The sequence below is a fragment of the Amphiprion ocellaris genome, chromosome 7 (genome assembly GCF_022539595.1).
Source record: "Amphiprion ocellaris isolate individual 3 ecotype Okinawa chromosome 7, ASM2253959v1, whole genome shotgun sequence".
Classification (NCBI taxonomy): Eukaryota; Metazoa; Chordata; class Actinopteri; family Pomacentridae; genus Amphiprion; species Amphiprion ocellaris.
In genome coordinates, this window is record NC_072772.1 from 9,317,099 (window position 1) to 9,335,517 (window position 18,419).

An 18,419-nucleotide genomic window follows, 5' to 3' on the forward strand; every position below is an offset into this window, starting at 1 on the left:
ACACAGTTCTCATGTTGTAATCTAAAATGGCACCATAGTATGTATTAAACACCTACTTTGCAAGTAAAATGATGGCAAGTTTGTTTGCTGAAAAAACTATTTTCTCTCCGACTTTAGCACAGTAGTAGAGACTTCTTAACAAATTTCATTTTGATGGAACTTTGGTGCATCAAAGGGGTTGCTAGCATAATGGTCTCTTAAGCACTTCCCTACTGTCACTCATAAGGGACACAGTCATCCTTAAGACGATGTTTACACTGGTGTAGAAGATGATGAATGTGAGTGTGCATATCGTTCTTACCTGTAAAGGCCATATTCTTGGGATTTCCATATGGGGTTCCAGGCTGAACAGGGCTGTAGACTGGATTCATAGCTGAAGATAACCTGTTCTTACTAAGAGAGAGAGAAAAGAAATAGAGAGTGTGGAAGAGGGTAGAGAGGGTTAGGAGAAGACAGAAGAAAAATGGAGGAGAAAAGAGACATAAGCCATGTAAATTGGAAAGAAAATTGTTACGATTATCAAGCACGCGCGCACACACTCATCGCACACATTAATCCCAAACTCAGATTCTTAAGGCGACATCCAGCTGAAGGATTTTGCCAGCATGCCACAAAAATCAAGCCCCGTGAATCCTCACCCTCAAGTAGGCTCAACATAAGCATGTACTTAAAAACACAGACTGTTGGAATAAAAAAAAAAAAGGCACAAGTACTGACAGGAAAGCACAAGTACGCATGGATCCATTGAAAAATAATAGTTTTGTTTCCTGTGTGGCATTAAATACTGTTAGCCAAATTTGCACATCTGCCTTGATTTCCACTACTGCACCATCAAAGGCACGGCGAGCTCCATCAGCTGGGTTTCTACAACAGGACTGAGCACAGGATAATAAACTATGGTGCTGGAAATGGTTGGGGTGAAGGTGCCATTTTCACTTCATGTCCCATAAGGTGTCTTTCTCCAAGCGCACCTCCTTCATTTCAACTTACCTTGTCATTGAGAAAGTGGGCCTGTGAAACTGTGTATGTGTTTGTGCGAGTGTGTGTGCATGCGTGCCCCGTACCTCTTGTGCGTGTCTGGTTGATACATGAAACTGAATTTGTCTGTGGGATGCCCGCTCGCCATTCTTGCTGTATGCAAATGAGGAAGGAGTGGAAGTGGATATGCAAATCTGAAATTAAAACAGCGAGAGGTCATGATTACAATGAACACAGGAAAAATAAAAAAAATAAAATAAAAATAAAAACACAGCAACAAAAGCAAGCACCAGTGCAACAGCAAATGGTTAGTGATAGCAGCAGGGGAGACAGTGATTTAGACTGTGTCTCAGTGAGTCCTTGTGATAACTACTGTGTCTTTAGTAGCCAATAAGTACATTTAATAACTGTACTGAATATAACAGTGTATGGATGAAAACCATTTAAATCTTATGAGAAATAAACAGCGCTTGTGTCTGCTTTGCGCTTACACCATTGATTTTATGTGTCCAATGCAAGCTGCTTTATCAATTTCTGTGTATGTGTAGCCTGTATGATTTGTCTAACCTACATCCAAGTGCGAGTGAAGCATGAGTATGAATTCGTATATATATATATATATATATATATGTATGTGACGTGCTGTAAAGAACAACCAATACAAGCAGCAAAGCAAACATCAATACAGCCAATGAAAAAGCACAACACACCCAGTGAGCGGGCAAGTGACAGAGCAAAACAACGGGACAGAGAACAAAATACTGCACAAAAAGGCTGAGATTTGCGCCAAGCCATGAGTAAGCATGATCCGTCACACACATGAGCCAGAACCACGAGTGTCGCACGAACACAAAGCGGAACGGTTGAGGAATAAAAAAAAAAAAGAGAGAGAGCAAAGGTGCGTGTGAGCTGTGTGATGTTTTTCACATGTATCTTGTGTTGATTTTTACTTGAGTTTCTCAGAGAAATGGGACCTGGTGTATGGTGGCAACCCTGAGGCCAGTTCTGTATCATGTTAAATTAAGCTCTGCTGTATAATATGTACAAGACAGTGTCAAATATTTTGCAGCAAGTCCTCCAAACACAGCACGTCACCCACCCATTCACCATATGCAGATTGCTGAAATACATTTTACCAATTCTGCCATCTGCAGAAGCATAAATTTGTGAGCTGGCTTGTTAAAAAAAAGAGCCAAATTTACAACTTTAATCTGAACCAATCCATCCTTAGCTTGTGCTTCACGGCCAGTTAACAAGTAACAAACACAAACCCTTTACACGATTATAGCTTCAGTGTCATGATTCCTGGGCATGCACTGTACCGTGGTGATGCCAAACGGCACCAAGTGACACTTCAAATTAGGCAAAGGAAGCATTTCAAAGCTCAGTCCAGGAGCGCTGATGCCAAAACGCCTAAAGACACTGACAAATGAATGCAAGCACAAACACGTGGGTGCGGTTGTTTTTTGAACCGTTTTGTGTGTGAATTCCTTAAAACTCCCGTCCCAAAACATGAACAAAACCTGTATGTGTGTTTGTGGGTGTGTAAAACAACGAGAGTGGTGATATGTCAGCGCTGGTTCGTTACTCAAATTTATGTCTCATAGCAAAAGAACGTCTCAGGGGAACTGATTAACTGATTGCTGAACACATCTCAAAGTACATTCCTCATTAATCTACTGCATTTTCTGTGCTTTAATTCCTTCCTCTAGCACTGCTCAGCCTCCCACCTTCACTGCTCTTCTTTGTTTAATTTATCATTAGCTTTCTCCACCTCATTTAATCAGTGTCTAAATGCAAACTAACATTTTGATTATAACAAATTTTAATGCAGAACTCTAATTATTGCAGCTGCCAAAGTAAAAAACATGATCCACAATTTTCCCAAAATGTCCTCCTCACTCACACCAAATTTAGAAGTTGATTTGCACAAAACCTCAAACACTACAAGAGACTACAGCAACACTAACATGAAGCTTTACTTAAGGACAGCTGTGGTTTGAGCTGGACGATAAATTTAGCACACTAAAAACGGTGTACAACAACAATGCTAAGTTGAGATTGAGCCAGTTAGTCAATACAATATTACTTACCATGTTCAATCCCAATTTTGTGTCCTGTTGGCATGTTAAACTTTTGTTTATTAGCACTACACATAAAGTAAAGATGATGCTGAAAGGTAACTGGAGATGAGTTTTCCAAGTGCTTGGCCACAAACATAAAATGTTGGCCATAAATGGTCTTAAGTGTGAAGTCATGGGTCGATAATATTCCAATTATTCTTGTTTTCAGGACAATTGATATGATTCAAATCTACAAATGTCTTCCTAAAAGGAAAAAGCCATTAGGGTTTATCCCCAGAGTGCCATGAATGTCTGTATAAAAACACCTTTTACCCCCACTTAGGTGAGGAAATGATATGAGCGATAACCACCCAAGCAAGTGTTAAAATTTTCGTTTTGTTTTTGGCAGGCTGCTTATCAAACAAAATCATCAAATCAAAGTTACAATCAGCGCTTTAATCAAAACACTATCTTAATCTGGTGAACTAAGTTGTAAATGCTTTGAGTGGCGGAACAAAGCCTATTAACACATGGACAGGTGGCCAAACTAACCCTGGGGTCTTATCCTCCAAACACAAACACACACATACCCAATTACAGCTGTGCATGAACAGAGTGGCAAGAGAGACGGGTGTGTTTTTAGCGCGCTTGTGCAGAAAAAGGTGATGAAAAGTGAATGGGGTGCGAACAAGAGGGGCACCAATGTCACCGTCTAATGAGGGTGTGTGTGAGAGAGAAACAGAGAACAGCAGAAATGCATGTGATGAGTAGGAGTGTTCAACCTTAACTTCCTTTGTTTTCAGGGGGCGGTGAAAAAGGTGGTCTTTACTCCTAAAAAGCCCTTTTCTAACCACAGGACCTTATGTTCAACAGACTGCTATCCATGATCGCAGAAGAGGATTTTCACCATTCAGAGACAGTGAGAGAGGTTGTAAATTTATCATTAGAACAGAGTGTAAAAGGAGCAGAGGCGAGTCTACAGATCTCCTCCGTGTTCTGGAAACATTTACAGTGCTTAAGGCATGCTTCATGGAGAAAAGAACAAAAAATGAAACCATGTTGCTGGCAGCCTGAAAATGTCAAAAACACATCCACACTGCAAACACACAAACACTAACAGCAACTGCTGCTGGGCAGAGGGTTTGGACTTTAGATGTTAATGATTGTTGTTTTTTGCTCCATGGTTATTTCTTCTGAAGGAACAACTAGACATTTCAGAAAATACACTCATACTAGAGTCAGACAGTATCAGTTCCATCGTTGAACATAATGATTTCCTTTTTTAATTAATTCAATTTTATACTGAATTAATTGAATTTGTAAAAAAAATAAACAAAACAGTTTCCTTTGTTGTGCACAAAATGTAAAAAAAATAGTGGATACTTTTACAACCATCCCAATTTCTCAGAATCCCTCCAAATGCCCTTTCCCCCCCAAATAAGAAGCAGAAGCAAATTCTAACAGCCGAGAAACTGGAACTGGGTAATGCTTGGCAGTTTTGCAAGAAAACATTCCCAAGAGATACACCCAGTATATGTTGATTACATTTCCTGTCAATGAAGTAATCAATAAATTCACAGTTCATTACAGCTCTAGATTTATCAATTTGTCAATAAATGGTTACAGTAAAGAAAAATGTTAGTCAAGTGACAGGGTTCAATATCATGGCATCAGAAAATGCATTTTTTGAAATTAATGACTTAAACCGATTAAACTATTATAATAATAATAACAAACTATTTGATCAAGAGATGAAAAAATATTAATTTTTGCTGGGATATTTTTCAAAATAACTGGCATCCAAGAAACAAGCTTCCCAAGAGCTGGTATAGTACATGTGCATGAACAAGCATTAAATTTGCCAAACTGAAGCCCGGTCATTAAAGTAACACTACTGGCAGACAGCAGAAAGCATTTACTGTGAAAGAGCTGCAAAGCTGCAAGTGCATGATGTAAATGCTGCGTTGCCAGTAGCCACCGAGGACTACCTGGTCACAGCAGTTGCTTGAATCTACTCATCTTAAATCAGCTACATTACACTTGATGCTTTTGCTATGCAGAAACTGTGCTGCTGTCTGTAGCCCTTCGTGTAGAAATTGATTTATCTGCCTTTTCACTCTTCTCTCCTTGATGCAAACACACCTGACTGTGAAGACAGCAGGGCTTGCTGCAGCGTAACATCTCTCCATCAATCAAAGGACTGCTGCTTACAAGAGACTACAGACTGTGTGGACGCTGACGAAACTGCACGTGACATGAAGCATTTTCACTTACCTGCTGACAGCTATTACACTTTTTTTGGTAGGTTGTGACAGCCAAACCAATGGCCACATTACCAGAGGTTTGGCTCAGGTTGGAACTATGCTTTTTTTCTACCTGTCTGTGACATTGGAATGATGAAAAGCATTATCAGAAAATTGAATTTGCTATGAAAACTGACACTGCTACACAACAACTCAAAGAAGCTGTACTACTGTATGATGTGTGCATTCTGATTTGACTTCTGTAGGTGGCTTACAACTGCAACACTGTCTAAATACTAAATTTAGGTAACTTGCAACATTTTTCTCACTTGTTAGGAAGCATGTTTTATTTTTAATTTTTGTTATTTTTTTATCTCAAGTGTTATACAATTATATGCATATGAAAGATAACATGAGCTACAGTTAATTTAAACACAATGAATATAGAGTAGCGCTGCAACTAATAATTATTTTCATTACCCTTTAATTTATTTATTAATATAGTTTCTCTATAAATGATCATGCCTTGTGTATGTCAGTTCAATAGACAAGCATTACTAGTTTTCGGGTACCAGAAAAAAGAAAAGCAATTAATTTATGGCTGAACAGCTAAAACTAGAGACTAGCCAGCATTTCTGCTTAAAAAAAAAGGATTGAATTACCAATTTTCCATCAATCAACAAAACAATTAAATGCTCAAGCGCTAGATACACTGAAGAATCACCAATAGAGAAGACAGCCATAGTAATGACATTAAAGTGCACTGGGAATGCTTTCTCTCTACGTCTCGCAAACAAACATACAGAGGAAGGATTCATTTACTCCTGACATTATTAAGGAGAACTTCCTGGTCCCTGGCTTAACCTGTGTTATTTTCCAGGACTTTGTTGAGCTTAAACTCTATTAGAGGGACTTCATTTAGGCTAAACTCACAAGCTACAGCCTCAAGGCCTATGTAGAAAAACATAGTTTACAGGCGTTCATTCTGACAGAGCTGGTATTTGTGTGTGCCTGTCTTTTAACATCTTTTTTGGGGGTCTTTAATCACTTAAGATTTTCAGGGTTTGTGCCTGATTATTTAATTGTGTATGTCAAAATAAATATGTGCGCATTTCAAAACAATGAAAATAATAATGTTGGTTCCACTCCATAAAGGGAGACTCTTGCAGCCTAGGGGGGACCAGAAGAGGCAATAATGAAGGAGGAGGAGGGAAGGATTGTGGAAGAATAAACCTCTCTCTCTGTCTCTCACACACACACACACACACACACACACACACACACACACACACACACACACACACACACACACACACAAAGAGCTACCATTCCTGGATAACATGTACAATACAACACAACCCCCACGCTGACTCTATCCTCCCACATAATACCTCACCAAGCATCTACTCTTTAAGCAACAAATCAAAACCGGTGGGCGTTTTCACACTTGAGCACGGGAGAGAATACATCCGAACAGCTTTTTTTTTTTTTTTTTTTTTTTTTAAATCCTCCAGAAGGAAAGCATTTCACTTGGGTCATAAGAGAAGGAAAGAGAGAAAGACAAATCTAAAGACAATAACTTGCTGAGTGTTATGTGGTGTGTCAGATTTTTTTTTAATGACAAATTTAGTATTAAATTGGGAGTTTTTTTCATACAGTATTTGGACACCTTCGTCTGGGCATATCACTTTAGTTCTGGTTAATTGTGGTCTAAAGGTGAAATGATGACGAATGCCAAAAATTCACTGGTTCCTTCTTCTCAAATATTAAGATTTTTCTTGGTTTAATAAGATAATTAATTGAACATCTATGGCTTTACGACTGTGGGTCTGACAAAGTAAGATTTACCACTGAAATCCGGGACAATGCTTTAGCTATTCTTGCTTTATCAGGACAGTTTTTAGACAAAAGGAATGATAAATTCATTGAGAAAACAACACAACCAAAGAAAGTTGATCATGGAATTAGATGCTGAATGTGAAAAGGCCCTGAAAGTATTCCTTACACCATGGAATATTCATGACTAAATACACAGTAATCAAAGTTAAAATAAATATGCGAATATTTAAATCTGTGTGTGGTTTGATAAAATTGTCTCTGCATTTTGATTAAAAATTTCCTAAAACCTGGACTACAAAAATCACCTTTTTCCAATAGAGATACACTCCCTTCAAACTCTTACAGAGCACAAAGAAAGACACAAAAACACAGAAATCTCTAATGTGAAATACCCTCAACTGTGTTTGGCATAAAGTCTTGAGTTCATGGTGGATCTCCTGTCCCTCGTAGCTTTAAAACTGATTAAGGAAACAGGTTTTCAGGGCCTTTAGTATGGCAGAAATCCGAACTACTGCATGATATCTAACAAAACACAGGCTTAAAGGTGAGGTCACACTAATAGCACCTGCTATCACAATGAGAACTAATATCCATAATCAAGTCCAAGACCAAATCCATCGTATTGCAGTATTGAAAGGCAGTGTGATGGAATCCCTGATGAAATCTCCTCTGCCTTCCACACAATCAGACCTGCCCTGCAGCAACGAGCTCCAAACAGCTCCGGGCTATTTTAGATCTAGGACAGCACTATGCACTTTGGGACAGCATCTCCCCTTTTCTCTGTGGCGGCTTCCTCCTCTTCTATTCTCTTTTCCAAAATCATCTCATCAGTCACACGCCTCATGGGTCTGCATTCCTGGATTATGTGACAATATTGTGCCATCCCACTGAAAATGGAAATGATTTTCATGCGCAAAGTGGCTATACTGCTAAATAAATACGATTCAACGTTATCCATTGATGGAGATTTTTACCGACGATGTGGTCCTCGGTTACTGTTACACATTTAGACGACCTCTGTCTACTTTAATTGTGAAAATATCAAAGGTGTTTTGAGAAGGCAAGAAAATGCTACCTTTGTGGGTTCTAAGGAGAATATCTGACTATATAAAAAGCAATCTGTCAATTAATACAATTTTCAACACACAAAAGCATACTTAATAACAAAAAAAAAAGGTTGTAAATTTTGTGCTGTGATACATCTCCGAATTAAACTGTATAATTTCATTATGGTGCAACAAAGTTAACAGCATCGCCGTCACAGGGGTTAAAAGAAATAAAGAGGGTGGTGACAAAAAATCTTTATTTAAAGGTGTTCGTTAGAAGCTTCTGCCTAACTTTCGTAAAAGGGAGCATCTAGTCATATGACTTTCAATGAGTTCTCACAGCAACCAGGGAACTACAGCATCGATAGTAGGGCTGAACAACACTTGAAACGAGTCTGAAAGTTGACAGCCATGCTAATCACGTAGTGAGGCTGTAACACTCATTACGCAGCAGACAACAAAAGTGTTGGATGGATGACAAATGGAGAGGAAAGTCTGCCAGGAGATATCTACAGATACTACAGATAATGTAATCATTCATTCTCCCCGAAAACAATCATGCAAGAAGCCTTGTGGAGGCCTGGCTTATAGCCAGTTAAAGCCCACCATGTAAATGTTTAAGGGGAACTGAAGGACTGGCAGGTTTTCTCTAAAGCAGCTTGTGTTGATAGTTAAATTCTGCCTTTGTACTCAACTACTTTAAAACATAAACAAGATTATCAATGGGATATTTTACAGATTAACATACTGTAGTGCATATCTCGTAGCAGAAATGGCAAAGGCCCAGCGACATGCATGAGTCTCTTCTTTCCCATAGTTTAGTGCAGCTGCAAATTAAGTAACTTATGCTGATTGCCTCCGTGAAAGGTGACCTATAAAAGCTACATAATTGCAAAAGACAGTCATGCTTGTATGTTGTAGAAGTGGATCCTCCACTGTAATCAGTACAGATAATAACATACAAGGATATTGGTCGATCCTCAGGGCAATACACTTCTGAAGGTTTACCACCAAATAGTTATTCTATTGTTAAGGTTTTCTGTTGTAATAAATTCAATGCACTTTGAGCTTTTCCAATGATAAAGGAAAACAGAAATTTTAATGTTTCACATGACTTTACTGCAGAATATTGAAATATTCAAAGCCAAATGAATAAAATCAACTGGAATTATCACCTCACAACTGTATGCTTTAACCAACCAGTCAATTTGCAGTTTAAGTGTGTCTGTCCTGACTTGATGACCTTTTGGATGTAAAATGCCATCACTTCATCATTGTATGCAGTCGTGTGGAACTTTGTCATAACTGTTTGTAAGAATTCTTCAGACATAGCCAAAAGCGTGTTTAAATGAGGTCACAGTGACCACTAAATTCTAATCGGTTCATCCTTGAGTCCGAATGAATGCTTGTATCATTCAAAGGATACTGCTTTCACAAGAATGGGATGGCAACCTGAATAGATAAGTCCTTGAGCTACTGCCAGTGCAAAAGCAAAGAAAAGTGGAAATAAATTAAATAAATGGAAGCATTTTGAGTAGGAATATATAATGTTGAGTTGACATTAGGTTTCTAAGAATTTGACTTGAATAAAACAAAAATGGGCCTTTACAAATAAAAATTGAATTTAATTAAACCCTTAGCTGCCATGTACAAACCAAAATACCTCATTCTTTTGGTTTAGTGTACACAGGTATAGCAGACCTGATCATCTTTTTTCCCCAAGACATGCATATTTCCTTTTCTCGTTGAAAGGTGACTGTGCTGAATATTTCATTCAGCTACTACACACAGAAGTATTTATAGGTCAACCTGGACAGTGGCGGTACAATGCGTTACCCACTTTGATCAAAACTTTTGGGAGCATATTGTGAGCTGCTTATTTGTTGGCTGACTCATAAGTATCATTGGATCTGAACCTAACAAAAACAGGAACTAATTTTTTAAAAGTCCACCGGTGGTCATCATCTTTCTCAGCTTGGCTACCTGGTGGCAACTGTTGTGCACTACAATAAATCCCGTTTACACAGCATCTGTGCCAGTTTAATAGATTACGGGGGGCATGCTTTGACAGCACTGACAATTACACCTTAAGGAATTGTAAATACTGTGGTATGTCTTAACGCGGCAACATCACCGAGCCTAACTGCAAGCATGAAGCTCAAGGATGCTCCATATTACTCACGACTTCAAACCTATTAATCAAAGTTTACTTAACCTGTTCTCACACATGCACTGCAGCCCTGAACTCTTCTAGACAGAGGAGCTGTATGTGAGAATGCAAACGTCCGAATCAGTCAAACCCGACATAAAGCAGACCTTTTCCTGGCAGCTCCTGAGCACAAAGTCGAGTGTGAGTGATGATGTGCGTCATCTACTGCCTCCTGCATGCTCTACCCAGACACCACCCCTCGCCCACACAGAACTGAGTATTTTTTAGTAGTGAGAATGCATCTGACACGTGCAAACTGGTGTAGCCTGCTACATATGTAAAGGGGCAACTCTGGACAATGACCTAATTCTCCTTACATTCATGTTTGAAAACTGCTGTACAAATATCAAGTCAATCCAGTTATCTAGTCAGGAAGTAATGAAAAAAAAATCTCAAACAGTTTAGAGTTGAACTAATTTTGGGCCGCATTTGTAACAATTGGAAAGCACTTTGGTTCAACTTCTGTTGTTTCAAATGTGCTGTATGAATAAAGGTGACTTGATTTAAATAAATACATTTTCTAATTTTGATAACTAATAACCTATTCCAACATTACTCTGGATTTTTTTTTAACACAATAGCCAATGTAAGTTAATTTTGGACCTTGCTTACCAGGTTATACTGTAATAGGCCATGGTGAAAAATGTGAGACTCCATTCCAAATGTGACAGTGTTTGTGCCACCGGACAATTATATTCTAAACTAGAAAAGCACGCAGAGAGCACAGTACTCCGCCAGGGCAGCTCAGTTGACGCATCATTTCCGACGGATGAAATCTTTAATAAAAAATGACCTTGCGCTGAGCACAGGCGTGTGTTATGTAGGTGCATATTATGTATGGATACCAAATAGCGTGTAAATTACTCTTATAAAGGTCTATTGATCAGTTCATCACTTCTGGCAAGCCTTTGTTTCGCTACTGTTAAAATAACCGTTCCCTCGATGCTTTTATTTTGAAGACGTATTTTTAATGTTGCGGGATTTTATTTTGTCACCATTCCAGCGGCACAGGAAGTGTTTATCTAAGAAGCGGTTTCTTGACATGACAAAGACGCTGCCGAAAAGTCCGAAAATCCACATAAAGATGAAAGAAAACAGTTCCATGCTGTTGCTGTCTAGCAAAGGATGTGTCTAAACTTAGAAGCACCTAGCTGGAATGGGGATAAGCTCTTATGGTGAAGAAAGGAGTGAAGGACAGAAAGGTGAATTTGTGCTCAACGTAAGGCTGACGGCTGAACTTAACGTGTCTGGCTGGGGTTTGCTATATTGTGTGACCTAAATATGTAGCGGGTGGCAGGAATTGATGGGACTCAGAAACACCACACAGTTTAATCATTTGTTCCTCGTATGATTTACAACTGATAAATCACAGTCATTTTGTAGTAGGATCGCAATCATGTCATTGTCAGTGGGTAACTGACACAGTGTTCACGTCATGGTTACGGCGATGTCGTGCCGGCGGCTATATCTGGCAATGGGAAATCCTTAACAAATCCGTGGATCCAGATTATAAGCCACATCACTGCCAAAATCTAATCACTTGGTCTTTGTGTCATTTCTGACCTTCCCTGAAAATTTCATCCAAAGCCATTAGTCCCGTTTTTGAGTAATGTTTCACGCAGACAGACAGATTCAGAGACAAACTTACGCTGATCGTCACATAACTCCACCATTCCTTGGCGGAGTAATAATTTGACCCTCATAGTTACGGGGGGAGGTGGGGGCACACACGCACAGCCAGAGTGCAGATGTAATTGCACACACATGCACACAGTACACAAAACAGCTTTATGAGCTAGGACTTGGCAGTTAAACCCAAGATAAACAATCAATACCTCCAGGCAATATTAACAGCAGACAGGCATTATTGCCTGCGGTGGAGGTGGGACTCAACAAATACAGGAGAAAAAAAAGACCATTATATTGTAGTTAAAATAGCAACCAGCAATATTTTACCGTCTCTTTGGCCGAAATTGCTGTTATTAACGAGAAGGGGCTCTTTAATGTTCTAACCTCACCGGTCCCCTGAACTACTCACAGTCCACCACACAGGTAGCCACATTCACTTAGTGTAGTATTGCACTCTTTTTTTATTTCATGAGCAATCAGCAAACAATGATTGACGCTCTTTCTCTAAAACTGTATCCTTTCAGGTAGGACACAGACACATAAAACTTTTAATGAGCTGTTCTTTACACCACACTGTACTATAGTCTCAACGAAAATTGATTTTTAGAAATTGTGCATTGCTGGATGTGTAAGTGGCCAAACCAACTTCATGAGCCAATAACAACAAATCTGCTGTTTGCAGTTTGTTTTAGAGGTCTACTCTCCAGTGGTGTCCAAAAACGAGCGCATGCAGCTTAAACAATTACTACATTTTTGCTGTGGTTTGACAATGTGTAGGAAAAGCTCAGGTCTTATGGGTAACATTAACTTTGGCTCTGCTCTATTTAAGAGCTCCAGTAAACTATGACAGTGAGCCAGCATGAACAATACCAGGACCCTTATACAAGACCAACTTTTAAAAAAAATATCTCACAATAAATAATTTTATCGTTTACACTTGTATTTTTCCTGTCCTCCACAAAAACCCCTATTCAGACAGTATCCCTGGCATAATCTAGCTTCTGGGTAACAAGCAGATAGAGCAGGGTTCTGGGTGGAATGAATCAAAACACAAATGTAATGTGCGGTAACTTTGCTGCAATCCCAACTTACATGCACTGACAGGTGTCAAGGGGCAACTTGTTACGTTAACTTCAGGCCAGGACAACGCTTAGTTTTTGTCACTTCACTCTACACAATTTATCTACTTTTCCCTGCTAGTAACAGCTTCTCCATTACTGTTCTACACTGAATTGTGGCACAACAGTGCCCATTAACACCACACTGAAAACACTATTATAGGACACCTGTTGTATTTTATGAATAAATGTCAGATGCTATCCCTTAGGTAAAATGATATAGACTCTGTTAAAAGTAAAGCGGCCTAATACAACACTTCAGCCTGTATTTAGTTTCGCCTCACTGATACAGAGTGGACAAAACACCTGGAATTATCACGCAATACAATTCAACAGCAATACAAATTACAGGTCCCATAAGGACCATTAATTTGAACCAACACTTCTCTAAAAATGCTTTCAACAAACACTCAACACCATGACCTTCATAATCGTAGGATTTATTGCACAGCTGCTGTTTTGGGCTGCATTCGTTGTAGCTAGATATACCAAATAAACTGGCAGCTCTATGTATATGTTCATTTTAAGCACTGCAACTGCACTACAGCATGAAAAAAATGCTATTTATCATGACTGTAGGCATCACTAATGAAATGACAGCCTGCGGCACAGATCCATGTGTATGTCCAAGTGTGCACAAGGACACCGTTAAGATCCCCAAAATGACTGACAGCTGAATGCATTACAACTTTGGCTCCAGGGATCAGTTCAACCTTCTAACCTGATCCTTTATTCCTTGTGACATCGCTCACCTGCTGCTGCATACATGCATGGGTGAACACGCACACACAAACACACACATTTAGATCAAAGATCAATCGCCAGGCAGTGATGTATAAAAGGCAATGCTTGCTGAGAATTTCTTTGACTGCATGTTGAAAGCTTGATTTTACCGAACAATGAGCTCATCTTCACACCCAAAGCAAACCGATGTGGTAGACTGACGCTACAAACTGCAGGTCACCGTGGTAGTGGAGACTAAACAAGAGCATAATCCCACTTGAATCTGAAAAGCATGTCTTATCATTTCTCTAGAATTCGAAAAGAAATCTATTTATGTCTACATGCTTGTGCAAGTTCCACCTGCAAAATTTTGGCAGTACACCAGCCGTTATCAGCTACCTGGGCAGACTCTGTGCCAATTTCATCAAACACATACAATGTGTTAACTCACACTACATGATTTAGCCAGCTTTACTGGAGAGCCACAACCTGTAAGCTCTCTATTCACACGGTATGGGTCAATGGTATCAAATGTGAACTCACACTGAACATAAGCATGAAGTCCCAATCATTCTGTCTAGTAATTCAAGAAAGAGAGGCAGAGTTTACTGTGTCGAATTCTACATCTGAACTTACACTGCTGGCATCAATGGTTAATTTTAGTTCAAGAAAATAAACAGCTCAGTCTTTTCTTATTGAAAGTATGTCACAATATGTGCCTTAAATATCACAGTAAGAATTGTGGCCAATGGGACACACTTGAATTTTTTACATTTTTTTTTCCAATGACAAAAAAATGGTCATTTATGCATTTATTTTGCCTGTTGGACTGAACACGTACTGAATCATGACTCCAAAACTGAGGTACACCACCAAAGTGTGAATTTTGTGTACCATTTCACTCCTAGTGAACATGAGTATTTACTGATCTAATTAAAATGAAGAGAGGCGCAGCATGACAAACATTAACAGCGTCACTTAATAACGGGGAGCAGAAAATGTCTCCCACAACAATACACTGGCCCTTCAGTCTTGACTGCACTCCACAATAGACAAATATAACACTATATTAGTATAAAACAGAACTTTAATGATCATGTAAGCAGTAAGGTGTTCCTCCAGTTTTGACTATAGGTGATGGTGGTCCCAAAGCAATGTAGGGTTTGCAGGTTGTTTTAAACTCTCTATACAATACAAATCATTTCTATTTAATGCCTTTAGCGGTGCTGCACTCCCAACAAAATGAAACTGAGCAAAAGAACAATTATTACTGAAAAAAAACACACTGCTGGATGCCTAATACCTAAAAGTTACGTTGTTATTGATATTTCTTGCGGATTTCATGAAGCTTTGACTTTTGCTAGTGGATTTCAAAAACAGCTAAAATCCTTTGTGAATTAACTTATGGCTGATGACCAGAAAAATTAATCTGCAATGACTCTGATAATCCTGTAATAACCAAGTTCTTTATCAAGCAAAAAAAAAAAATGATATTTACCAGTCCTCTCTATCTTAGTGTGTGGATTTGCCTCCTTGTTTAATATTATCTGATATTAACCATCTATAGGCTTTAGACTATTGCTTAAACAAAACAAGAGATTTGAGCACTTCAACTTGGGCTGTGGAAAACAGTGACAGGCAATTAGTAAAATACTCTGATGAGTTACTGACTAAATGATCGATTGAATAAAATGGATAAATCAAACGGAAATGAATGCAGGGATCCATAACAATAACTGTTAAATATAGTCACCTTTTGTTAATTAAATTTTAATCTGTCAAATCTTGCAAATGATCACATCTGCTAGACTCAATATAAAGATGCCGGAGATCAAATTCAGTAGCCGTGGCCTGGACAAGACATACCAGAGAAAGGTGAATCTGGAAGCTGCTGCCTGTGAGCGTTTCATTTACTGATCTGTGATGAGCAAATCATTAAGCAGTCCAAACCACACGGGAATGAAGTGCTGAAAAGACAACAGTCTGTTATAGAACCACTGACTGCTGTAACATTAAGTGACTCCAGCTTTCAATAGCCTGACGGTTTTATGGCAGCACTGTACAGCCCACCATTCAAACACGAGTCTGCGCTCAACACATGCCAAAACCCACATGCCAAAACCCACATGCCACCCACCCCCTTCTCCTGCATGGCAGACAGAGGTCACCTTAGACTGATGATTAAATTAAACTGGCAAATACATCAAGCGTTCATAGATGTTTAGCTAATTTCAGCCGTACTGATTTAAAAACAACCAAAAAAAACAACCAAAACAAAAAACCCTCTAGTTCTCATTCCCTAAAATATTTATCTAGATTTACATAAAATGGCACCAATATACTCTAATTTCTAAGTGGCATTTTCAAGGAGGACCATTCTCCTTGTATTTAATATACTCTAATCTGGTGAATGCAATTCTCCCTGACGCCTCTTGATTTTACTAAAGTCTAAAATAGATTACACACAGCCCTTAATGAAGACTGCTTTGTTTGTTTACTGGGTATTTTTTTTTCCCATCCACACAAAATGAAATATTTTTAATAAGTGCTATAATCACAAACAGTAAATAAAGAAGTGACTGATATTTACATAACGTAAACTAAAAGACACATCACTGAATGTCTAATGGACATAGAACAGCGGGCTTCTTCGAGTCTCTGCAGAATGATGTTTGAACTGTACATAGTTTACTTACATTGTGTTGCTCTGGTGAGGGCCAAGAACAGTAGTATCTCAGAAATCCCTTTACACTGATAAGGCCTCTTGAATTAAATGGGATTAGTAGTCAGTGACTAAAGCAAGTAATCCCTTCCAAAAAAGAGATGATGGCAAAGAGGATTCATTTCACTGATAAGACTAGTCAGAGAAGAGAAGAAGAAAAATACAACTTTTGCATTTAGTGTAATCTCTTTGGCACTATTTGAGGCTACATCTAGTTCTACGAGCGTCTGAAACTAGATTTCCTGTTATGATGCTGCCATTCCACTAATGTAGAAATTATACATCAATAGGTCAGCAGATAATTAATCACAAAGAATTTGGACAAAATATTTGTTTACCAATCAAAAATGCCCAACATTCACTATTTTCAGCTTCTGAAACGTGAAGATTTGTCAGATTTTAGTTTCATTCATTATTCATCACTGTAAACTGAACACCCTTCCATGAGGGACAAACAAAACATGTTTTTTGAAAATGTTACCTTTAGTTTTGTGAACTGGAGTCCAGCATTTTCATTAAACGATTACAGTTTGTTGACTAAAAGACTCTTAGATTAATCTGTACATTATTTTTGATAAATCGGTAATGGACAGTCGTTGGGTACAGATCTCGTCACATTTATCGCAGCAGTGTAAACCTCTGTGCACAGTAAATGAGGACAACGTGTAAGTGAACCTTTTCAGAAACTGCATCTTTGTTTTGAACCGAGAATTTAGTAGTTAACCTCCTAAATCCAGTTTGCAAACATTTACATGTGCACAAAAAACGATTATCCTAACGATACCTTAGCCCTTTTATCAAATACAGCACAGACAGAACAAAACTCTGTTCAGAAACAAGTTCCACTCCAAGATACGCTTGTTTTTCTCAGAACTGTGGTTGTAGCCCTCAGGACACAGCCTAGTCTTCAGGCATTTGTATTTACCACAACATCAGTGGTTAATATGTAGTTATATCACTCAAAGTATGGCATGCACTGGCAGTGCACTGCATACCAGAGATAGCAAGCAACGCCAAAACAGCGATGGTTGGACAAAAATGGTCACACTCAAAAAAGCTTAAGACACCATTTTGAAAATCCACCGATTTCTAGATAACAACTCCGAGATGCCATCTTGCCAATTATCATCAGATTAGCTAGCGTTAGCATGGCGATTCAGCCATTCCGTAACACTCCATGCAGGAATCTGTGCGGGTCACATAAATACTAACGTTAGCTTAGCTTGCATGCTAGCCTGAAAAGACAACCGCTAACCCGCCGTAGCATCCCTGCATCCCTCGGCACACGCTGCCCAAATCGCTAATTAGCGAGCTAGCTGGGGCAAGATTAGCAAATGACAATGAAAACCGCTCACGCTAGGTCAGACCGGATCGCACCGGCGAAACACTTGCTAATTTTACCACTCGGCCGCGGAAAACAAAAAGTTAAAAACCTCACCGAAGCGTTGAGCAGTTTCAGTTTGATTCCGCTATTTGAGCTAGCCGCTTAGCTTAGCCCGCTAGTTCCCCACTGTAGCCACCACCGAGGACAATTGAAGGGATACGGAGGAGAAAAAAAAAGACAGAAAAAAAACGAACAACTTGCAAGTCGACACATGGACATTCCTGCCCTCCATAATGAACAGCGTACGAGACTTACCAAAGCCACTGGGTCGAACAAAAAAAGACTCTCCGTGTGTGTACGTGCTCTCTCCCGTGTGTCTGCTCTGCCTCGGGTCGGTGCGGACTGGCTCTGCTACAGCAGCGTTTTGTCGGGCCAGTGGCGCTGGGAAGACAGCTTTCACCCGAAGAGACGGCCACCGTGTGGGGGATGGGGATGCACTGCCGGGAGGGAGAGAGGGAGGGAGGG

General features: G+C 39.3%; 1 protein-coding gene across 3 annotated transcripts in view; it reads right to left on the reverse strand.

The window, feature by feature from the left end:
• fam168a (family with sequence similarity 168 member A) overlaps positions 1-18,398 on the reverse strand; it is a 30,862-nt gene extending 12,464 nt beyond the window's left edge. Inside the window, exons 1-3 of one of the 3 annotated variants that reach the window (XM_023288928.3) lie at positions 18,210-18,350; positions 1,065-1,172; positions 302-393 (exon numbers count right to left, since the gene is read on the reverse strand). In XM_023288928.3, coding sequence (XP_023144696.1) covers positions 302-393; positions 1,065-1,126 — 154 coding nt within the window. In that variant the 5' untranslated portion in view covers positions 1,127-1,172; positions 18,210-18,350. Of the gene's footprint in view, positions 1-301; positions 394-1,064; positions 1,173-18,008; positions 18,028-18,209 lie in introns of those variants that run through there. The other 2 variants (XM_055012141.1, XM_023288929.3) reach the window with 2 other exon arrangements.
• Positions 18,399-18,419: the final 21 nt, after the last annotated feature.